The sequence below is a fragment of the Astatotilapia calliptera genome, chromosome 19, assembly GCF_900246225.1.
Source record: "Astatotilapia calliptera chromosome 19, fAstCal1.2, whole genome shotgun sequence".
In the NCBI taxonomy this organism is placed as follows: domain Eukaryota; kingdom Metazoa; phylum Chordata; class Actinopteri; order Cichliformes; family Cichlidae; genus Astatotilapia; species Astatotilapia calliptera.
Genome location: NC_039320.1, coordinates 22,608,137 through 22,632,896, shown reverse-complemented (window position 1 = coordinate 22,632,896; position 24,760 = coordinate 22,608,137). Strand labels below are relative to the sequence as shown.

Below are 24,760 nucleotides of genomic sequence, written 5' to 3'. Positions count from 1 at the left end.
TAAACCCTTTTGTTATCTTGTCCCAACTTTTTTGAGATGTTTTGCTGGCATCGATATCAAAATGAGCAAATATTTTTCTTAAAATGCTAGATTTTCTCAATTCAAACATTTGTTATGTTCCGTTGTCAGTAAAATAAGGTCTTATGAGATTTGCTTGTAAGATGCATTTTGTTTTTACTTACACTTTGAACAGCATCACAATTTTGTAAAATTAGATTTTACTTACACCTTTCTTATAGTATGATTTGGTTGAGTTTGGTTGCCAAAAGAAAACTCAGAAAAATGAGTCTTACTATTCCAGTTAGCAGATTATAACGACGTAGAGAAAAAGAGTCTTGCACATACAGAACGACAATTTGCTATAAAAAGTCCTTTTTAATGCTTATGTGTGTTGCTATTTGTCTTAGGTGGCTGTGTCCTGAAGAATCAGTCCAACGACTCTCTTCAGTACTGTGCTGATTTGTTGGGCCTGGATCAGGATGACCTACGCGTCAGCCTCACAACAAGGGTGATGCTCACTACAGCAGGGGGCGCCAAAGGAACAGTTATCAAGTAAGAGGAACGGCACAGTTTTGATCGTCTTTTTTTGAGTGGTTTTGTTTAGAGACAAAGTTCATTTTATTAGGAAGCCACAGTCGTTTCAAACAGTCTGAAGTCACTGAACTGACTGAAGAAATATACTACAGATAAAATATCTGTAGTCAGGGAAAAATTCAAATAAGACCCGGGCAGTGGTAAGATGGGCTTTGCTCTACTTATCCTGACAGTGAACAAAATCGAATTAATATAACTAAGTCAGTTGCAGCCTTGTCTATTTGAGTACACCAGTCGCACAAATATATATTAATACTTTTTGTATAGTAGTATTTTAACTAGTCAAGCTTTGTTATTGTGATTTTTTTTGTTTTGTTGGGTTAAATAGAGCATGTTCAGACTAGAATATGGCATTGGCAGTGCTCTTGTGTCATTTTTGTGATGATGTGGTGTTGGAGTGATGGGGCCAGGTTTGCTAAATTAATATTTCAGGAGGGCCAGATGCTGGCCTGGCCTGGAAGTATTTTCTCCACATAAATAATGCAGCCTGTATCTGAGGAGGCAGGGAGGGGAGCATGGCTGCAGTACAGTACAAGCCCGGGTGTCAAGGGAGCAGGTGGAGATAAGAGGGGGGGTTTGGTTTTGTCATTAAGCCTCAGACAAATCCACCCTGGCCCTGTAAGGCTGAGGATAACAGAGGGGGCGTTGAATGCATTGGGGTGTGCATGAAACACTGCAACAGATAAAAACACCTGTCACTGAGATAAACTGTAAAGATCTCATGTGTTTTCCCTGCAGTCTATTACTGCTGTTACTGTTTGTAATGGATAAGGGCTTTTTGGATTGGGTTGGGTGTGTTGAATATCAAAAGAAAATAGAGGTAAAGATATGGCAAGAGCGAAACCTTTTTATTTGAAATTCATCTGCTTTCCAGCTGGGACTGCCGAGTTGAACTCTTAGCCACTGTGGAGCTGCACTTTGTCATCAGTCCCCTCTTTAAATATTTAAAAATAAAGTTTAAGTTCAAGGTTCAGATTTTAATTTGAATATCTTGTCTTTGGCACAGAATTCCACATTTTTAAGAATAACCTGGAACAAAAGGTGGAAAGATACTGGGTAGCAAAAAGTGTCACATCGACGCAACAAAACTTTTGGTTTAATTATAAAAAGTAAAAGAGGGAGGTTTAATAAGACACAGGCATGTCCCAGTTTTGGACTGTGTCAATGCCCCACTTTGTGTCTCTCTCCAGGGTGCCTCTAAAGGTGGAGCAAGCAAACAATGCCCGCGATGCCCTGGCCAAGGCTGTGTACAGCCGCCTCTTCGATCACGTGGTCAAGCGAGTGAACCAGTGCTTCCCCTTCGAGACCTCCTCCAACTTTATTGGAGTGTTGGACATTGCTGGGTTTGGTAATAATATACAGAAAAAGATCTAAATTTACTGTATGATTTCTTTTTTCTACTGGCTTTAACATTTCATCCACTAACATAAAAACATTTCATTTTCTTAAATAATTGAAATGTGTGTTTTCTGTTTATTTCTTCTTAGAGTATTTTGAGCATAACAGCTTTGAGCAGTTCTGTATCAATTACTGCAATGAGAAACTGCAACAGTTCTTCAACGAACGTATTCTCAAGGAGGTGGGTGAGCCCTGGGTGAATTGAGTTGATTTTGGGGCAGTTTACTTCTTTATCCTGGGAAACCTGCCACATCATGTCACTGAAAAGCCAAACTTACTGACTCTTTCATGAGGCAGGTGGAAGTTGTTGGCATGCTAAGCTTTTCTTTTGTTTCTTTCTCTGTTTTCTCACTTTTATCTTCACCCCCATCTCTCTCATATTCATTAGAATACTAATTTCTCAAGGGACACGATAACGCATGTTTCTCTCCTGTGATCTCTTAACGTTATTCTCTTCCAAGGTCTCCAATTAGTGTGCCACAATTCTGGCTTTAGCCTCTTTCTCGTTATCTGAATCACATATTGTTGGTTTGATGTTTCTATTTGGTTTTTGGTTTTTGTTTCTTTTTTGGAGATGGATATTGTTATGGATATTGGATATTGTAAGGCCACTCAGAATAATCTGAATTAACTTTTACAAACTTTTAGAGTAAGTCTTGTTTTCAGTGTTGATTTTTGATATTTGATCATGTTTTTACAGGAGCAAGAGCTCTATCAAAAGGAAGGGCTGGGTGTGAATGAGGTGCATTATGTTGACAACCAGGACTGCATAGGTGAGTCTGTGCCAGCTTCTTTGCTTTGACCACATCTCCTCCTGAAGCTGATAAAATGGCTGATTTCAGTTTTTTCCAAATGACCAAACGGGAACTTTGTCCTGTGATGAAGCATTTGTAAAAGCACCACCCAAAATGTGCTAATATCTTTTGGAAGAATGGTGTTTAATCCCTCCAGAGACTTTATGTTGCTTTGCTTTTTTTCTTTAATTTGTTACCTGGTATCTGTCCATACCTTGGATGGTTCTTGTAAGTGAAAACAGGTCGATAGACTGACACTCTGGGGCATCATAACCATGAAGTGTCGCCTTTGAGAGCTTGCACTGCAAAATAGCAAATGTACAGAGATTGTTGTGACTCTCTGTAGAGCTCACACACCACAAATGTACCGAGGTTAGTTCAAGTGTAACATCAGCTCACCCACATGACATTAATTTGGGCCATTCCTCTAGGCTTCGCGTCACAGCAGTGAAAATACACCTGTCAGGGGGACAAAAATACCGACTTCTCATTATCCTCGGAGCTGGCACATCCCTGTGTCTGAAGGGAGCAAGCGCGATGAGTATTTGTGGGTTTCACGGCCCTATTGTGCTATGAGAATACAGCGAAATGATACCCCCCCACCACCACCTTGTTGTCGTTGCCTATGTCCTCGAATGAATCCTCGAATTAATGGGATGAAGTAGTCAGTGTATCAAGGTGAAGCAGTTTGATTTGTATTTCAAAGGCTGTGATTATTCAGGTGTGAGGTTAACTGACAGCCATGAATAACATTTATGACTTGCAAATGACCGTTTGGGTTGGCCATTAATTCACTCATCAATCTTCAGGATTTATGCACAGGTGCTTGTTCATGCAAATTTTTTTTTTTCGGAGGTCCTTGGCCATTAGATTATTTTCCAAGCGCAGGATGTCAGATGAATAATTCAGTTATTTGGCTAAATGAGCATCCTGACGAACATTTTGTGCTCTGAATATTCATATTCCAGATATGATAAGCAGTGGAAATTTCCAATAAATCTATATCGAGGAACAGATTGTTTTGTGATTTCTTTCCAACTTGTTTCATTATTGCTTTTGTGATTTCCACATTATTCTACGTGAATGCTCTTTGTTGTTTCTAAAAATGTTTTTAAATATTTCAAATTTTAAGGATGAATGGATATCACTTGCTTTGAGATGTTAACATAAATTATTTTTCAGATTTAGTCAGCTAATATTTAGAACAATAGGAATGAAAGGATTGTTATTCACAAAAATTCTGTCTGGACTTAATGTCACAATGCTGTGGCTGATGGACAAATATTTGACGTTTCCAGATCTAGTGGAAGCAAAGCTGACGGGAATCCTGGACATTTTGGATGAAGAGAACCGTCTCCCACAAGCCAGTGACCAACACTTTGCACAGGCTGTTCACAGCAAGCATAAAGACCACTTCAGACTCACGGTCAGACTTCATCCTTATCCTTTCTCTCTTTGTTATTCACTTTTCCCTTCTTTTTTTGCTTTTTCTCCTTTGTTCTCCTATTATTCATTCTTTGTTAGACTAAAGACAGGACTGTCATTGTAATCATTTTTACTCTTCCTGTTTGTTACAACACTTATGTGAATGACGCACAATCTTACTCCCTCCATCTGTCGCTGCCTTTGCTGCTATTGTTTGTCACTTCGCCTGTATTTCTGCATGCATGAAATCTTTTTAAATATGTTGCCTTGACACTAGTTCAGGCTTAAGATAAGAGGAGGCTGCTTGCAGCCACACTACATTAGGGAGAGTTGCTACTCAGACATATAGATATAGATATTAATAGAGAGAAGAATTTAATCCAAGAGCTAAACTCTGCTATGCAGTGTACATAGGCTCTTAATGATGTTCATTTACTAAGCTAATGCCCTGTAAACTCTGTAAAAAACTTGACTTGCAAAGACATTTCACATTTAAAGTGAAATCATCTGATCCAGGTTACACCTGTTAAATAGCTAATGATGAAGATAAAGAAGCCCTGAGCACTCAGTCGTCATGTGGACAAACAAAAGTCTGCTGTAGACACGATGATGGATGGGTTTAATATGAAATCAATATATGTGTTTTAGCATGATATGATTTACTTTGATCGTCTCTGTCTTAGGTTCCCAGAAAGTCAAAGCTGACCATTCACAGGACTCTCCGGGATGATGAAGGCTTCATCATCAGACACTTTGCTGGAGCAGTCTGCTATGAAACAGTAATCCTTAACACTCATTATCACGTATGGCTATTGGGACTGAGTTGTACTGACAAGATCCAATATGAAAATATGTTTCACCTCTATTTTTACACAAAGTTCATAAGTATTTTTTTGGTATTTTGCCCCCAGTACACCACCACAGTGGAAAGCACTTCTATGGCCAGAGGAGCCCTGTTCCCTTGTTATTCCACGGCAAAATGTGAAGATAAAAGTTCTGGAGACAATTCCAAGTATTGAACTTTTGTTCCGTTAGCTGCTCGGTGGAACTAAGGTCTAGAATCAAGACACATCTATTCATGAATGTCATGAATGGAAAGACAGGGGCTTAGAACAAGGAGCAAACCACTAGTTACAACCAGGAACAGGAAAGCTAGATTAGACTTTCCCAGAAAACACCTAAAAAGCCTGCACAGTTTTGTAAAAACTCTCTGGACAGATGAGACCAAGATGAACTTGTAATAATGGTAAAAGAAACATATGGATAAGCAATGAAGGGGTTAATGATATGAAGCATAGCACATTATTTTTCATACTTGTTGGAGCCAATGTTATGGCATGGGCATTAAACCCTGTCAGTGGAACCAGGTTACTACTGTTTATCAATGATGTGACTGTTGATAGAAGAATCTCTCTGCTCAGATTCAGCCAAATGCTATAAAACAGATCAGCCAGAGCTTCACAATCCAAATGGATAATGATCCAAATCATTGCAAAAGCAACCTGATAGTTTCTCAAGGTAAAGAAATTGGATATTCTTCAGTAACCAAGTCAGTCGCTTGACCCCAAACCAACATGCACAAACAAGAAGCAGCTGAAGGAGGCTGCAGTAAAGAGCAACGTCCTGTCTGAACAACTGAAGGGAGGAAACACAGTATTTGGTGATGTTCATGGGTTCTATACCTAAAGGATTTAAAACATTCATTATATTAATATACTATTTGGGCCTTTGAATAAAAATGACCTCAACAGTTTATTCAATGCTTTTGTTACACCCCTTAAATAAAGCTGAACGTCTGCTCTTTCATCACACCCTTACTGTTTGATTTAAAGCCCACTGTGGTGGTGTAGAGAGGCAAAACTACAAATACTGTGTCATTGTCCATAATTGTTAGAAACCTGACTATAATGTCTCTTAGAAAGTTGCCAATCAACAGGCATTGAAGCAAAATAGATGACATATTAAGCACGCGGCTTGTTATTTTTTATTTATTTTTGTTATTGAGTTATTGGTTTTTTCACAATTATAAATTTTTTAATGCATATGATAGATAGTTAAAAACATTATTATCACAGTGAATTAAAAACACACGTGTTGTCCTGGTACAACATGTTCCATACGTTTTACTGACTGACACATCCTGCATTGGGTTTGACCTCTATTAATATGTATAAAGGTCTTTCGTGATTGTACATGTATGGATTTGTCTGTGTGCACTCTCAGATTCGGTTTGTGGAGAAGAATAATGATGCCCTCCACATGTCCTTGGAAAGCTTAGTTTGTGAATCAAAAGACAAATTTGTTCGAGAGCTGTTTGAGAACTCCAACACCTCCAAGGACTCCAAACAGAAGGCGGGGAAGCTCAGCTTCATCAGCGTTGGGAATAAGTTCAAGGTCAGAGTGACGGTTAAAGGTAGTTTCTTGACTGTTAGAAAAAGTCCTTGAACATAAACATATCATAACTACACGTGAACAAAACCCCTTAACTTTACCAAAAAATTTAAATATTGCACTTTTTCATACCAAACACTAAGACGCTATAATATTTCATATTATTGTATCACATGTCGTCCAAATTAAAGATGAAATGCTTTAATTTTGACTTTTGTGCATCCTGGAATTTTTCCACTGTTTCATTATGTAGGTTTACATTTTTAATTTTATTTTCTTGATTTAAGAAATTTGTTGTTTTAGACTTTAAAAGTAAAAACACAATTATCACTATCCTTATTAGGTTTCAGATTTGTGATTTAAAAAAAGTAAACCAACTCTAACATCCAGACCTTTCCTGTGACTTTTCTCCTTTCCACTCTCCTTCTCATCCCTGTTTCCCTTCCTTTATTCAAGGTCCCCCTCTTAGATATCCTCCAGTCTTCCAATTCTTTCCTCTGAGAAATTCTTCCTTGGTGGATAAAGCTGGATAAAGTCAGCTTGAGGTATACTAGAGAGGAGTTAGAAAGCAGGGCTAGTGGAAAGAAATAAAAGAGAGAAGAGATGAGACACTCGGGGTTTCACACAAAAGCGAAAGTACACAACTTTCAAGTGCATTTCTTACGTATCACAGAGACCAAAGTAATACAAGGCTGCTCATGACTTATCTCCCAGCTCCATGTGTTGGGCTGTCTTTTTCGATGAATAAAAAGTGTTTGTGCACCATTTCAAACCTTTACATCATCGCACCATCTTTTCAAAGTCTCTGAGTTTCTGTATTACTAACGTAGCTTCTTTGTCATCATCACTTATTCACCAGATGTGGACTCAAGCACAAGGACTGTGTGCATCTTACACACTATTTTACAAAGAGATAAACAGCTAGATTGTGTTATGGGGAGAGAAAATTAGAAAGATAAATATCCTTTGTTGTAATGATCAGTCTCTTTGCATAAAAGAGATGCACGATATTTACTGTGCTTTGGGTCTTGCTTGACTATATATAACTGCTCCCCACCCTGTACGTATTCTCCAGCATGTGTGTCTTGGCGACCTTCACCACAAATACCCAAAATAAAAAATAAGCATTTCCTTTTGTCTGTTTTAACACACAGACCCAACTGAATCTGCTGCTGGAGAAGCTTCGTAGCACTGTAAGTAAAATTTACATCTCTGTTTCGCCGTCTATTTTCTATCCTTTTTCTCAGAGTCTAAAAACATTATTACAGCCTTTGTGTTTACTGTGCACACAAAATGGATGTTATAAAATGCATTTTGTGTATGTTTGACCAATATTTCCTAATTAGTCTTTGTTTTAACAGGGTTCAAGTTTCATCCGCTGTGTAAAACCCAATCTGAAGATGGTCAACCACCAGTTTGAAGGAGCTCTTATTCTCTCCCAGCTGCAATGCTCAGGTAAAACCAAAACAGTGTTTTGATTAAATAGTTATAATTTATAATCTTTAAGAGAATTAAAATACTTCCAGTTTAGCTCCACTGTTAATGGAAGAGTTTCAACAAGTTAGTCTGACTTGCTCTTTGAAGCACTTCAGATGGTTTCAAGGTGGAAGTGGGATTATGTCAGTGATTGGCTCTGAGCCTTTTTTTATTTGCGGTGGTAATGGGCACAATAACACTTGAAGTCAAGTGGGAGTCTACATGTATTGTGATATTTGCAGATGATATTGTGAAATGTTTAATTCTTCTTGGAGACGAGAAGAATGAACGTCACTAGAAGAAAGACAGATGAGAGGGAGACAGGTGGAATGGTGAAGATAGACGTAAGAAAGGTGGTGTTGTAGTTGTAGTTTAAATATCTGGGATGTTAGTACTCAAGAGAGGGGAAGAAGAGAGTGCAGGAAGGGCGGATTGGATGACAGAAGGACAGCAGCAAGAGTGAAAGGTTTTCTGGATGGTAGTGAGATGTGCTATGGTGTTTGGAGATGGTACTAAAGAAAAGGCAGGAGACCTAGCTGGAAGTGCCCAAGTTACAGACTCAAGATGGTTTGGACATGTACAGAGGAGGGATAGAAAAAATATTTGGGTAAAGGGTGCTGGTGTTTTCAATAATTAATGTCAATATAATCCTGCAACAGCCTTTATGAATGAGAACACATTAAAGTAGATTGTGCTATTGTGCCCCTCTTGGATAGGCATGGAGGTTTTCTCACATACATGCATGGATGATGTGTTTTTCTGATTACTTTCTCTCTTTGTGTGTTTCTCATGATTAGGAATGGTGTCGGTGTTGGACCTGATGCAGGGGGGCTTCCCCTCCAGGGCTCCTTTCCATGAGCTTTACAACATGTATAAGCAGTATATGCCGGATAAGCTTACACGGCTGAATCCTCGGCTTTTCTGCAAGGTGGGCTTAAGTTGAATAGTTTTCTGTTTCACTGAAGAAATCCAGCGTCTACAGTCGAGTTTAAACAACAAGCTAATCTGTTTAAAGTAAACCCTAATTAGTTGTGTAATTTGCATTGCAAAAAAAAGCCACACTGACCCACTTGGGAAATGATTAACAAATATAAACAGTTTAGTAGCCTGAAACCCTGCACTTATACGATATTGTTGAGTGATTGAATGTTGTTCTTCTATTAGGCTTTGTTCAAAGCTCTAGGATTGAATGATAAGGACTTCAAGTTTGGACTGACAAGGGTGTTCTTCCGCCCCGGAAAGGTAAAATATTAATGTTGTAGATCATTACATACGAATCTGTTAGCCATAATATCTTCATTAATACTAAATTTGACTGAATTATAACTTGACATTTGGCTGTGTGTGTGCGCCAGTTTGCCGAGTTCGACCAGATCATGAAGTCTGATCCAGACCACCTCGCAGAGCTGCTGAAGAAAGTCAACAAGTGGCTGGTGTGCAGCCTCTGGAAGAAGGTCCAGTGGTGCTGCTTGTCTGTCATCAAACGTAGGTTCATTTCGTGAAGAACTTAAAATAAGTAGCCAACCAGCTTTAGATATACAAGCAATAATATTTGTAATGTAGTCAAATAATTTCAGTTTTCTTTGTGTTATGTCATTCCTCTGTTTTCGCTGTGGTTTATTTGAAATCATTTACCATCTTTTAAGGAGAATGAACAAACATGAAATTACTGTCGAACATTAGCAGCCTCTTTGTAGCTTAAATAGAGTCCCTTTTTGCTGCCGTACACTTCGTCACCTGGGTTTGTGCTTTTACACTGATTTTTCTTTCAGAACATCAAATGAAGCAGCCTCCAGCAAGATTGAATAGTATTCTAAAAGCAGTTCCTTGTACCATTACAGTCAGTGCCAAGCTATTGATTTCCACAATTTAACAAAGTGCAGGCTGGCTTCTGTGTGTATGTGCAAAAGCATAAAATGAAATTACATTGCAGCTATAACAGAACGCTGCCTCTGCTTGACCGCATACTCTGTGGATAAGTGGCCTGAGTAAATTTATACCCCTGGTCCTGGACATTATTTCCTTCCTGTGATTTCAGTGCTTCATCTTATTATCGCTGCTTTGTTTGTGTTGGTGAGCAGGTGAAAGAAAGCCTTTTATAGTGTACTGCTGCTGGTTAATAATAGCTATTATAGTAGTTTGTGCTACGGTGGCTCTGAGAGGCCAAACGGACTGCAACTTCAGAAAACACTTGCAAAAAGAAAAATGCTGCAAAAAGAAAAACGCTGCAAAATTACACAAAACACAACGGAAATGTTTCTGGGGAGACAATAACCTGACGGACCAGTTGCACAAACCAAAACATGTATGTATGGCTGTATCCCAATTCAGGGTCTGCAGCCTTAAAGTACGCAGCCTTAACGGTCCTCAAGGGCCGCGTACTCAAAGACCGCTGAGACCGGAACTGCGAGGCTTGTAGGCTTGTGAAATGGGATGCTCTAGCCTCCGTCGAACTGCCCAGGTTGCCTAGCAACCATGATACTAACAGCTGGAAACGTTTCATACAGCTTTGTTCATTTCTTTCTACATGAGCTTTGTGTGATTTGATAAGTATCTGAGGCTGAGACCACAGGACAGTAAAACATGATTTTTGGGCTTCATTTCTGTGCTGAACAGTCATTTTAAGATTAGCTAGTAAATAACAATTAGCTGATGTTGTTCATGAGACTAAAGTCATCTCACTTTGGTAATGTAAATATAATATGGCCACTATTATAGTTATTATATTAATCATTATTAGTTATTACAGCAGTGAGTTTGAACTCCGTGTCAAATACTGAGCTTCAGTAAAGATTCAAGTTGCAGTTATTTATATTTCCTATCACCCTAAATCTTCACTCAAAGACAAGTATCTTTGACAGTGTATCTATAGATGTATTATATATAAGAGACAAATATTGTTCGTTTAATTTGTTGGCATTATTACATTTGGCTCAATGCTTACATATATGTGTAAAAAGAAAATGTACGAGCTGTGATAACTGTTTCTGATAAAATGAAGAGTAGACTGATATATGAAATATTCCTTTATTGGGTGAGAAAATCAGACCATGTCATAACTGCTTTAAGTCATACAGAATAGATATCAGAGCCTTAAACAGGCTGACTTCTGCTAAATGGGTCAAACTGGCCAGAAAGTATACAAACACATAACATCCTTATAGAATATGATGTAACACTATAGATCAACTTACCTCAGAATATATAAAGCATATAAACAATTACAGCAATATGATGCAACAAACACAGCAGTGCTACTAATCCAAAATACTCAAAGCTTCATAGAACTGAATCAAACATTTGTTTTTAGCTCCATTCTGCTGCTGATACATACTTTAGGTTTCTGAACATTAAACTTGTTGCTGCCTTTCGTAGTGTGTAACTTGAAGGCCCTGAGTACTTTCTCCCACACTGAAAACACTGGGATGATAACATTATTTGAACATTACCTAATAAGACTGATTCAGGACAGACAATTAGTTATGTTAAACTTTTCCAGCAGTCCTTCACAAACAGGGAACAGTCTGTCTATTCTCTCCATCTGTCAGCTGCTGCTGGCTCTTCCTCCTCCTCTTCCTCACACACTGCTGAGATTGTCCTGGTGGATCATCAGGGGTGCAAAGCCTCACAGATGATGTGCAGCAGTGGGTCCCTCAGTCTGTCCTCACTCTGGACAATTGCAGTTGTCACACATGGAAATCAAATGTGTGCAGGATTCAAGCACAAGTGTAACTTATAAATACATGTTCATACTTTTATTGCACAACCAGAGAGAGAGAGTGCAGGACAGACAGACAGGTGGCAGTCTCAGGTGTATACACTGCTACAAAACAGCACAAGAGAAGGAGGATTTAGTGTTTATGTTATTACAAGTGCTCACTCTCAAGGTTTTCTGGTGTTTATCTTTTAAAGTATTGTTTTTACTACTGCATTTCATATTTTATTTGATTCTTCAAAACCTTGTCCTTGCATAACCTATTACTAGAGCAGGATTGTTATGCCACCAAGTACAAAGATGTATAAAAATTATATAGGATTTAAGGTATGCAGTCATTGAAAGTAGGTTTGATTCTATGCTTTGTGAAAAAGTATTTTCTTTCTTTTTAGTTAAGAACAAGATGAGTTACAGAGCTGTGGCCTGCATCAAGATGCAAAAGACTGTCCGCATGTGGTTGTCTAAGAAGAAGCATAAGCCACGGTGAGTCTCCTCCTGTTCCTGGGACCCAGAACTTATACAAGCCCACAAACACATGCAGCATCATTTCTGCTTTTCTGTGCCATTTGCTGTCTTTTTTTCACTTGGCACTCTCAGTTTTCTTTTTCTTGAAACTGGTTCACACTTGGTAGGTTTTGATGGCTTTCCTGTATCAAGCATGTACAAGTTTAAATCAATCTAAAAAGTCATCAGTGGACTGTGGAGAAATGGAGTGTCACTATATGGGAAGTGTCTCACTGTACATGCGTTTTCAGATAGTTCCTTGCAATGAGATTTTGATTGAGAGTGGGTGAGTGGCAGTTTGTGCACAGGAAACGTTTATGCTGGCATTCACACATTTATATCATCAGTTCCACAAAAGAACTGAGAATTGAGTTCATGTTTGATATGCAAATAAAATGAATCCAAAGATGAGGAAACATTCATTGATCTTTTAATTCCTTTCAAGTGCTAAAATGCAAAGGCATCACTTTCTTTTCACATAAATGAGGGATGTAATAAAAGAGAGAATGCAATGAAAACTAAAATGCATTTTCCTCAGTTGGACTAAATGAGGTCTTTAACAGGGTTATTTTATTAGCGGTCATTAGAATAAAACTCTTATGCTTTCATTTCTTAGTAATATACTCATTTGTAAGTCTGCATTTTTATCACGGCCCACAGAATCGATGGTATGGTGAAGGTTCGAAATCTGAAGAAACACATGGAAAGGTTCAATGAGGTGGTGAATGGGCTGAAGGAGGGAAAACAGGAGATGGCCAAGCAAGTTCAGGAGCTGGCTGCCGCCATAGATGCTCTGTTAGCGAAGATAAAGGTGAGGACTTTTAATTTTTGGTTCAAAGCATAATACACTCTGAGTTTTCTCTGTATGTACTGTATGTGGGATATTTTGTTCTTTTGAACTATGTATTTTAAGGGAAGATTTTTCAGATCAGATAGATTGTTTGAAGCCTTACTGCCTCATATTTATTGTATATTGCTACCTGCATGCAGACTTTTAGCTCTGTGGCACTGACAGTCTTCTTTTAGACAAAGACCTCATCCTGGAGTTATACACTATAGTCTGTCTTGCAGTGGCCATTCTCATTTTATCCTCCAGAATCAATATTTTCACTCACCTGAGGATAAAAAGAAGAGCTTGTAGAGCAAGATTCTTCTTCTCTCCAATAATTTAATTTAGCGGGGTTGTTTTTCTAAATGATTGGACTTGGCTATTGAAATCCCAGCCCTCCCTGTGCAATAAACACCCACCTTATTGGACCCTCTAGGTACAGCAAATCATCCAGATATCTGGGCACTGTATTCTCCAGTAGTTTTGATTTTCTCTTTGGTAGTGGCCTGTATCTAATTAACAAGTTAGAGAGCTCATAGGTTCCTTGAAGTATCCTGACTCACACTAAAGAACCATTGACTCCTAGCTCTTTCTCCCCCCTCTATCCAAATAAGCCACTCCGCCCTCCTAATGTTGATTTGTTAGCCTATTAACACCCCTGCTATTGACACTTACGGTGTTCTAAGTATGTAGAAGTTGTTTATGGCACGACATCTCGTTGTGAATAATGCATGAGATGCCAGTGCCTGTCAATCAGACCATTGTACAATAGGGACAAGACCTTGTCATCTTCCCTCCCTGTGATGCTGTTAGTGGCTCATTCTTATGAATGTGCACAATATGGTGACCTCTTCTCCCCCTGCTGATTGTCTGACAAGTGCGTGGAGAAGTGAGCATTGTGGCTGTGGCACTCAAGTGACACGTACACACAATGTCAGTCAGTGTCTAACTTGTAGCCACATGGGATGGTTGTGCTATGGAATCAGAAAAGTGTGGCAAGTTTGGGCATTTGTGACTCTTCTTTATGATTCAAATTCAAATCAGCACAGGGCATATTTTCATTCTAGCACACTCATGCTAGCCTGCTAACATCCTATCGGCATTTGATCAGTTTTTAATACTGATAAATACATTGTGAGAGCCATGTTTGAACTCCACTCAGACCTGAGGCCCAAAATCTGATGGTTGAACAGCAGAATAAAGACATGTATTTCTACTTTATCCTTTCCAATCATCCTTTGCTGTTTTGTTGAACAACTAGACCACACTGATGACCAGGAAGGAGATTGACACGGAGTATCAAGGACTGGTGAAACGTTCAGAGCAGCTGCTTGCTTCCATGCAAAAGAAGAAGCAGGAGGAAGAAGAGAGCGAGAGGCTGAAATGCATCGAGGACGAGATGGAGAAAGAGAGAAAGAGCAGGGAGCAGGAAGAGCAGCGACGCAAACAGGAGGAAGAAGAGAGACGACTGTAAGTGCTAAGTGCAAAATTACTAGTATATGTGTTTGTGTATAATGTACAGTGATTCTCCTAGTATTGCCTTGGGAGAAACAAACTTTTATCCCCTACTCCACACCAAGAAACCAGAAGAAGAAAAACTAACAGTCTAATTTAAGTCCACTCATTTCATACAGAGTGGAGTACAAAGAAGAACAGTTGGGTAAAGTGCAGACAATGTTTCAATTGGCCAAAAAAAGCATAAGTGCAATAAAAGCTGCAGGGAAGCTAGTCCTGCACAGAACTCTAACAGCTCTCCTGAGAAGCACAGATAAAACGCTGCAAGGTTAGATGTAAAATAAATATGTTCAACTCCACTCAATCGTTTAGCAACCAAAATGTGATTATTAAACACAGTTTTAGTGTAAAACAACTGTGACTCAAAAGACAATAAAAGACAAAAGTGGGGTCTGTGCTTCACTGATGTGGCACACTGGCCTCTAGAGCAATCAGCCTGGGGAGGAAACATTTTTTGACACTTTCAGAAATGTTGTTTTTAGTAAATATTCTGATTTTCCTTTTTGTCTCAACATTTTAGGAAAGCAGAGATGGAGCTGAAAAGAAAGCAAGATGAGGAGGACAGAAAAAAGAGAGAGGAAGAGGACAAGGCCATGCAGGTTTGGAAAATTTCCCCATTGAATACTTCTGTGCTCTTCTGTTGAAAAGTAAAAACGTAAAAATTGGAAAACTAACAACTACTAACTTCTTCAAAATTCTACTTTAACTCCACTGAATGAATTTAATGAAAACCTTGCAGTTTTATTTAAGCTTCTTATAAATGACCTGCACTCCACTGCAGTGGCAGACAATTTCAGTCCTTGGATTAAAATAAAAAATAGTGCTTTACTGGTTGCACTCATAGAATCGTGTGAAAAGACAATTTTCACAGTCCTATGAAAAATTAAGTCCTGCCTGTGATTCAGTTGCTTGTGTAATAATTTGAAGTAACCCTTTTCAGTATGTTTTTGTCAGTCTCTCACATCGCCGTAGAGGAATTTTGGCCCACTCATCTATACAGCATTGCTTCAGTTCATTGAAGTTTACAGGCATTCATTTTTGCACAAATCACTTAATGTCCCGCCATGGCATTTCAATCAGATTGAGCTCTGGGCCATTGCAACACTTTGATTCTTTTCTTTTTCATTTTGTTGTAAATTTGCAGCTGTGCTTAGAATTATATCCCTGGTGTATGATCTAGTTTGGGCCATGCTTTAGCTGTAAGGTAGATGGTTTCAGATTTTACCCTAGAATACTTTGAAATAGAAAGGACTTCATGATCAACTCAATGACTGCAAGGTGTGGATATGAAAGAAGCTCTAAGGCTACGTTCACACTGCAGGCGAAAGCGCATCAAATCCGATTTTTTTGACCCTATGCGACCCATATCCGATCATTGTATGACAGTGTGAACGGCACAAATCCGATATTTTCAAATCCGATCTGGGTCACTTTCCTATGTGGTACTGAATCCGATACATATCTGATGTTTTAGAAAGCGACTGCTGTTTGAATGGTCATGTCGCATTAAATCCGTCTTTTACGTCACTGAAACAAGACAGATGCCGATTATCAGCGCCAGAGAAGACATCATGAACGCTTTCTGGCCATTTAGTGTAGATGTCAGTGAAACTGTTAGGAAGACAACGTTGGAGAAACGTGAACATTTTATTTGTACTGTATAATCTGCAGATTCTGACAGAAATCTGCAGCTATCCTTTGAAGCACCGCTCCTCTCTAAAACAGCAATAAGGATCATTATTAGGCCATATGTAAATAACAAAATAACCTTATAACTTTAAGTAAAATTGGGAAACGTAAAGTCCGAAACAAGTCTTCATTTTAAGGGCCATCAGTCAAACAATACTGTTTGGTCTGGGTCTGAACAGAGCGCATTGTGTGTGACGTCTTCTTTTGCACATGCGGGCCGCTTTGAGGGTTCACACTAGAGCGCGTTTGCTGTCACATTTTATTTGTAGTGTGAACAAGCAGACAAAAAAGTCGGATTTGATCAAAAAATCGAAATTGAGCATTAAGACCTGCAGTGTGTACGTAGCCTAATTGTCTCCTCTCCACCAATGTGCTTGAGAGTTGGTATGAGGTATTTATGCTGATATGCTATGTCTGGGTTTTTGTGCCAAATATGGAGCTGTTCATTATGTGCAAACATAAGATTATTTGTCTCAAACTTAATTATTCCAAAATAAAATTTGGTGGGAGGTCCACTCCTGGAAGGTTTGTGCTGTTGTGTTAACACACACCTGAATGCTCCAGACAAAGACAAAGCAAAATGCTAAAATCGCTGCTTTCATAGAAGTGCTCACAATTCCTAATGATCAGTTAATGAGATGCATTTGATTAGTATCACATGGCTGCTACTTATGCTCTTAATTCCTATAGAAGCTGTAATGGTTACTTAGTTTTTCACTGAGTGAAAACTTCTTTTTCACACAACTGTGTAATAAACAGAGCAATATATCGGCTTCACCTTAAAAGCCTATTTTTAATATTTGATTTCGAGCAAAGGTGTTAAAATTGACAAATTACACACCTAAAGCGGTGTACCTCCAAATAATGTAGCTCCAAAGCCATTGAAATGGCTCTAATGTTTCCCCTTGCTGGCAAATGCTGCCTACAGCTGTAACATTTATTTGCTGTTTGGTGTCCTACAGCAACAGCTGGGTCATGACATTGGTTGGACTCCCAGTGGATTACCCACAGGGTCTTGACTGATGACTCCACTTCTGCCTGGTTTCTGTTAACTAAACTAGTTAATCCCACCTTGTTCTGTCCAGTGTTTTATTATCATGCCCCTTAATCTCATCTCCACTTTGCCACCTTTTCCAGCTCTATGTGTTTGCTGATTTTTGTTTCAGTACTGTTTATCCGTTCTCTCCTCTGACCTTGATGCTACACCATTTTTTTTCTTTTTCAGTTCTATTTTTATATCTCACCTTTCCTTACTTTTCATGTCTAAAGCCGCCCTGACCCATCCTCCCATTTTTATTCACCCCAGTCCAGTTGGACATCTGTATGCACTTTTTTCCCTAGAAGTGAGACCAGGCTGTCATAAGCCACATGTCCAAGAACACTGTTTGGAAAACTGGTTTGATCCACAGCTCAGACTTCAACAGTAAACTTTCCATGGGTGTCTGCTGTGACTTTCATAGAATTTGGCTTTATGTTCTCTGCTATTTTCAGCCATGACAAAGCTTACCCTAGCACAATATCCTTCACTTCAATTCTGCAGAGCTTATTTTCTTGAAGGAACACCGCTCAGACAAAAACTTCCCATGTGGTGTTCCTGTAGTTCGCTGTTGTATAATGAATATTTTTCAACACAAATAACTTTGGTAATTTCTGCAGCCATTTCCTTTTCCTTTTTCTGTCTTTCTTTTTTTTTAACTTGGTGTTTCTTGTGAAATGAATGAGGGTGTCAGTCAGTGCCTCATTTTACAAACAATACATTCAATTTGGTATATTCAGGAAACATTGTCAAAATCCCGAGGACAGTGCCAAAGAGTATGTATTGTTTCGGGTGTTCTCCAGTCGAGTTTCAGCCCTCGTGCTTCACTCTGGTCATGTAACACAGCTGCCACCCTACAATATGAATAATGCAGTATATTCTCACCTGGAGAGGTATTCATATTTAAAGCTCCTCAGAGAAAAGTATGCAATGAGGACTTCATTAGAGGCTTTCTATAATAAGACACAGGAGAAGAATGCACACTATGCAGCCTATATACATGAACATTTATTGATTTGTTGATTTATGTTACAGCTTTCTCTTAGCTAGTTAAAATGAAAAAATGAACACATAAAAACCTGGACTTTGAATTTGGGTCAAGTCTATAAAAATCTCCCAACTTTTGAATGTTTCTCAGTTGTTTGCTTTGTTCTGTCTAGACAAATAACCACTAAATCTTTATTAGCAGCCCAAAAGGGGGATAAATAAGTCTAATCAGGCTTGGGCACATTGGGCAAACACATCTCTGTGCTGTCTGGTATATAATAGTATTATAATATAATTAGTATTATAGTATTTTGACTGGAGCTAGGTTTATCGACACATTAGGCAGATGAATTAAGTACTGTGTTACGATACTTTTGTGTTTATGTGTCCGTTTACAGGCCGAGCTTGAAATCCAATTGGCTCAGGAACGTGAGGAGCAGGCCCAACGTGCTGCCGTACTCGAGCAGGAGAGAAGAGACAGGGAGTTAGCCATGAGAATCGCTCAGAATGAGGCCGAGCTCATAACTGATGAAAGCCAGATGGATGCAGCTCTGCGCAGGTAATGTATATGTAAAGCACAGTGCCCACATTTGCATACAGATGTATTCTGTACACAGTAAATAAGCACTATTGACGTCAGTTTGCTTGTGTAACTGCCTTTTCTCCTGTTGCTGTGTTTTCTCCCAGTGATGAGTTTTTTTCAGATCTTCCTATCTCTTCATCCTCAGCCAGAGCCATGTAAGATATCAGCGCAGCTTTCCGTAACTGCCAGTGTCCAAGTGTACCTAACACCAGCAGTAGTGATTCACTCACTAACTCCCTTACTCGCTTAATTGCTGTCGTAGTCCTGAATCGCTAAGTCGCTTAAAATATCTGCAAGATTATAGCAATGATGCAAAAACAACACACAAATCTGTAATCCTTATTCTGAAAAAAACGCTCCAGTCTAATTTTTTGATGATCTGCATGATTGCTTTTTCTTTTACAAAAGCAAATTTTAACACGAATCAGAAGATAATTCATTATATGTAATCATAATTACCCATAAATTAATATGGCACACTAAATCATCAGTGTCAGATGAGCGCAGTATCGGATCTTTTTGTTTCTGCAGGGGTTAAACCATGACTGCAGCCTTCATAGTGCTGGTGTACCACACAGACTGAACATACTGTCCTCAGCGATGGGTTCGGATTTGCATGCATACAGTAGTTTATAATTTTGTGGCAGTATGACTTACTCCACTGTCGCTCTGTATTCTAACTGGTGGTGTCAGCGGCTCTTAACAAACAAAGTTTTCAATGGTAAAAAAAATTGGACTGTATTAATTCTCTAGTTTTGAGAGTGTTTTCAGTTAGAGAAGTTTAACCAAAATATGATATATCCTTCCCAAAATGTTTAATACTAATATAAAATGTTTAGTACTCAAACAAGCTGTATTCAAAATCACGCTCTCATTCACTTTTCACTCTTTCTATATGAGGACACTTAGTATCTTTGTGTAGCTATGCAGGAAACTGCATTTTGAGGTTATTTGCGGGAACAACTGCACATCCCATGTAAAAAAGGGAAGTGAAAAACAGATCCATTTACATAAACTGCTGAAAGTTTAACAGTTCTATCTCTGCTCTCCTTATACCTCTAAACCTTGTCCTAAATAAAGCTCGGGTGTTTCAGATACAATATGCATCACTGTATTTCTGCAGCTACATTGTGTTTAATGTTAGGAGAAAGCATTCAATAGCCTATGCACGCTTTTACCTGTAGTTTTCAGTGAGCACAAATTACATTGGATCGAAAAGCTTCTTATGTCAGCGCTGGCTCCAGAGCCCATGTTGTAGACTCTAAGTATTCCTGTAAGTCAGGTGACCTCTGGCAACCAACTAGAGGAAGAGAGACACATGTTTTGCATGTGCCTAGCACAGAGATTAGGCCGATTTTGTGCAGTAGAGGTAAGCACATTGGCTGGCATGGCCGACTTAGTAGCTAAAGAATATTGGAAAGATCACAGCCTCCTTCTGTCTTCCTTTTCCTGAATGGGGAATGGGATTCATTTCACATTTACGTTCTGCCAGAAGCAAAACCCCGGGCATCACATCCTTTCCACAGCTTTTTTTTCTCTCCGCAACAGAAGTAAAACCTTTTTTCCTCTGGTTTATCACCATTACACACTGGCACGCGCCTCAGCCAGCACTGGTCATCATCCCAAATCAGTTTAATCTTTGCAGTCTGTGTGAATCTTAAATGGTAATGGTAATTTAGTAAATGATTCATAGATCAGCAATCCTCTACCCAGAGACAGTAACAGTTGTGCCAACTGTAAATAGAGGAGACAAATCCTTTGTATTATTGAATTAGCTGCCTATACTCAGCAGGGAAGCTGGAGACATGAGATAAGAGCTCTGCAATAGTCTGTTAAGTAGCTAAAACACCATCAATTGCCATTAGTTGACTTAGTAGTTGTTTATTAAAGCAGTGCACAGTTACACTTTGTTTTTCATTCATCTCTCTTTTTTTTACATAAATTTAAATACACTCAAAGTTCCACAAGAAATATTTGGTACAAAAGCTCTTCCACAACGGAGTGGAATTCCGTGGAATTTAAAAACAGGCCACAGAGATGTGGACAAACTGTGCTCTTTAGCTCCCCTGCTGTCTGGCTCCTAATGTGAATTTTAACAGCTGAGACAATGAGGAAGGTTTATAAGAAGTGAAGTGATTGTTTCATTTTTTCACTAAGGTTGGTATCCTTAATAAATCTGCTGGTTGCAAATGTTCACCCATTCTTTCTGCAATTTAAACATTAGATCTTAGTAATTTTTATATATTTTTTAAAGTACATATGTAATTTTTTTTCATTATTTTCTGATTTATTGTTAAAAGTAGCTTTTTCTGTTTTGACACAGCCCTAAAATGTTAAACCTGAATCATATTTGAAAGTAACAACTCCCAATCCCTTGATAGTCCCACCTTGTCACACTTACCTGTCTTCACACTCACCTTCTTTTTCTTTTTTGCTCCCTCTCGCCCCCGCTCATCTGCTCCTTGCCATAGGGGTCCTCAGGTGCAGGCAACCAAAGCTGCTGCTGGTGTGAAAAAGTACGACCTTAGCAAGTGGAAGTATGCTGAGTTGCGAGATGTCATCAACACATCCTGTGGTGAGAAATCCTCAACCTACCCAGTTTCACCTCACTCAAAAAACAGTGTCTGCACATTGACTCGACCGTCAAATGCACATTTAGTTATTAAAGCCCTGATTGAAGGTCGCTTTTTTCAGTGGAGGCTTCATCACAAAATTATTTACAGTTTTCAGCCCCCACATTAAATAATTCTGCATCAGCTCATGTTTTGGCCATTCTGGTACACAAAACCATGGGGTACCATCTCTCTCTGCACACGCTTTTCATCTGCACTCTCAGTCATTCCTCGAGTTGCCAAAGTGGCTGTTAAAAAGCTAAAACTGCAGCTGTAGAGAGTGAGAACACAAGATGTCTTCCCTGCAACGTAAAAAAACCCAATGTGAGGATGTTCCCACAGCTGCTATGGCTCATCGACTTGTTTTTTACTGTTAGAGAGAGAGGAAATTATCATCATTATGGAGGATGGCTGACTTTTACGCTTTCTAGTCATTCCCAGCCAACCTTCTTCTCAGTCAGCATGAAAAGCAGATGCCTTTATGCCAACGTCTTTATAACTGTCACTGTATACAGTACTCTGATCAGTGTTAGGCACTCTGATATCCCCGATGGGATTCCAAGGACATCTGGCTAATTTGTGGAACCCATTTGCTTTGATGGGATCGGTGGTGTTACCAACAAAAAACTCTGCTTTAAAACTGACTGATTATAGCCCGATGCTCACTAAAGGCGCTGTCGGTTTTGAATGTTTTCTTCACTGAGATGGCATGCTGCACCCTAAAACACAGACATGCACACACAATGTTTTCTGGAAATAGCAGTTCAATTTTTCAGTCCTGGCATTATGAAACTGTTGGCAGCCAACTAGTTGCTGGATGTCTTTACTGGTTCTTAAACTATATAAAATGGTAATTTGCGACTTATCTGTTCCAGATTTGGATTTTATGTTGAAAAACAGAAGATAGATGTAGATTAAACCAGCCTGTGTTAAATAAAAATAGGTGCTCATTCTTCTCTCTTTCATTCTTCTGCCAATTTGTGATTGTTTTGATTTCATGCATGCTTACTGATGCTATGTTGTGGGGACAGACATTGATCTGCTGGCAGCCTGCAGAGAGGAGTTTCACCGTCGTCTGAAGGTCTATCATGCATGGAAATCCAAGAACAAGAAACAAAATGATGACGGGAGCGATCTGAGGGCTCCTAAATGTGTCACTGACTATGGTTAGTAAAGGATATTGTGTTCTGTTGCTTCATAATTCCACTAAGTGTGCTGTAGTGGTTTACACATTTGAGTAACAAGGTTCCCATTTTGTTCCCAAGAGGAGACACAAATCTGTTTGGAGTGCATCAAGAAGGACATCTAGCATAAAAATCTTCCAAATCAAATATGCAGATCTACCTGTTGTGGCGACCCCTCGACAATAAGGGAGCAGCTGAAAGTTGCTTTAAACATGAGCATAAATTTGCACCCTCCCATACGCTGTATATGAGTACTGTAATAAACAGTCACTAATGCAAATCTTACTGCAGGTTATTTTCTCCACCTCAGCCCTTCACTTTTATTGGCAGAGACCCGCCTGTGTGACCTGCACACAGATAACCTGCCTATGTTTTCCAACACTCAGTTAACAGATGAAATGCCAAGGCCTAAACATTCAGCCACCTTCTGTCCGACTCTGTCAAAAATGGGTGTTCTAATTAGCAAATAATTGCCAGCCATGTTGCTAGTATGACAGCTTGCTTTCCTTCTCAATTCAACCGAGCATACTCTGTGCCACAAAACACAAACAAGTGTTACTCTGCTCCTTGAAAGCTCACACTCGTACTACATTTGTCTTCCTGTTCATTTCAAAAACAAATATTCGATTGTGGACAATGGGAACATTAGATGTTGTTTCTAATTTTACTATATTTTCTTGCCTTTCTCTTTTGATATGATGGCTCTTAAAAGCTTTACTTTGTTTCCTTATATTTGGATCCTGATTTTGGCCTGTACTGATGTAGCAGGGGTCGTATTTGAGACCACTTCATAAAAGGCTAAAAGCTGCTTTCCCAGCCTTTCCCTGTAGTGTTTACATGGGGCATCCCTGTTCCTTTTTGATCTTGTATGTTTTAAAAGCTGTATTCTTTGTTTCCTGTCCCACTCAGCATGTTCTCGTCTTTTACCAAAGCTAGTACAAAGCTACATTAATATAAGCCAAAATAACAGGTTCTTTGTTGCCGTGAAAGCTGTTGCCGTGAAAGTACAAAACCATCTCCTCTACTACTACTAATTTTTCTAATGATTGCACTGTGTCACTACAGCTGAACAGAACCCAGCTCCTCTGATGACGACCCAGCATCAAGAGGTAGCCATGAACCGGCAGCAGCGTTATTTCCGCATTCCTTTTATCCGACCCGCTGACCAGTACAAGGATCCCCAGAATAAAAAGAAGGGCTGGTGGTATGCCCACTTTGATGGGCCCTGGATAGCCAGACAAATGGAGCTTCATCCAGACAAACAACCCATCGTGCTGGTCGCAGGTGAGTCAACAGTTTTATTTATTTATATATATATATATATATATATATATATATAAAAATAAATTAGGGGTGCAACGATATTCGTATCGATATTGAACCGTTCGATACAGTGCTTTCGGTTCGGTACGCATATGTATCGAACAATACAATTTTTTTCAATTTTTTTTTTTCAATTTTTTTTTTTTTTTTTTTTTTTTTGTGTCCCGTTTGGATCTATAGCCATCAGAATTGTTGTCTTGAGGCCAAGAAAGATGCCAAGAGGATTTATTTTAAGTGGATCATCATATTGGTCCATTTGATTGACCTTTATTATAATTATGAATTTATTTTATTTTCAGTTGCAAACGGGACAGACATGACTGTGGGATAGGACAGGGGGAAAGAATGAAAGAAAGAGGGGGAAAGAATGAAAGAAAGAGGGGGAGAGAAAGAAAGAAAACCAAAGGGGAGAAAAAAAAAAGAACAATACAAAATTTGTAATTTATTTTATCAACTTTCCTTCTGACGATGCTGTCTGTGTTGAGCGCTCAGTGAATCTGCATTTGACTACTCCGCCTAGGCTCGAGAGTGCAGCCTAGGCGGAGTAGTCGAACGCAGATTCACTGAGCACTCAACACAGACAGGATGGTCAGAAGGAAGAGCGCAGGGCAAGCTAGCGAGACAGAAGTGGACCTCCCCACCCTCATTCAGATCTGGCGTTTGGAATTATTTTGGTTTTCATGTGACGTATGACCCTGAAGGTAA

At 39.1% G+C, this 24,760-nt stretch overlaps 1 protein-coding gene across 4 annotated transcripts in view; it reads left to right on the top strand.

Moving 5' to 3' along the window:
* Positions 1–24,760, top strand: part of myo6b (myosin VIb) — a 43,425-nt gene that overhangs the window by 12,163 nt on the left and 6,502 nt on the right. For 2 of the 4 annotated variants that reach the window (XM_026152506.1, XM_026152505.1), the window contains 21 exons: positions 408–552; positions 1,785–1,942; positions 2,082–2,173; positions 2,693–2,765; positions 4,085–4,212; positions 4,895–4,990; positions 6,435–6,605; positions 7,757–7,795; positions 7,964–8,057; positions 8,876–9,006; positions 9,243–9,320; positions 9,434–9,563; positions 12,186–12,276; positions 12,958–13,108; positions 14,388–14,596; positions 15,162–15,240; positions 18,752–18,912; positions 19,041–19,091; positions 21,408–21,511; positions 22,580–22,714; positions 23,798–24,016. In XM_026152506.1, coding sequence (XP_026008291.1) covers positions 408–552; positions 1,785–1,942; positions 2,082–2,173; positions 2,693–2,765; positions 4,085–4,212; positions 4,895–4,990; positions 6,435–6,605; positions 7,757–7,795; positions 7,964–8,057; positions 8,876–9,006; positions 9,243–9,320; positions 9,434–9,563; positions 12,186–12,276; positions 12,958–13,108; positions 14,388–14,596; positions 15,162–15,240; positions 18,752–18,912; positions 19,041–19,091; positions 21,408–21,511; positions 22,580–22,714; positions 23,798–24,016 — 2,535 coding nt within the window. The remainder of the gene's footprint in view (positions 1–407; positions 553–1,784; positions 1,943–2,081; positions 2,174–2,692; positions 2,766–4,084; positions 4,213–4,894; positions 4,991–6,434; positions 6,606–7,756; positions 7,796–7,963; positions 8,058–8,875; positions 9,007–9,242; positions 9,321–9,433; positions 9,564–12,185; positions 12,277–12,957; positions 13,109–14,387; positions 14,597–15,161; positions 15,241–18,751; positions 18,913–19,040; positions 19,092–21,407; positions 21,512–22,579; positions 22,715–23,797; positions 24,017–24,760) is intronic. The other 2 variants (XM_026152508.1, XM_026152507.1) reach the window with 1 other exon arrangement.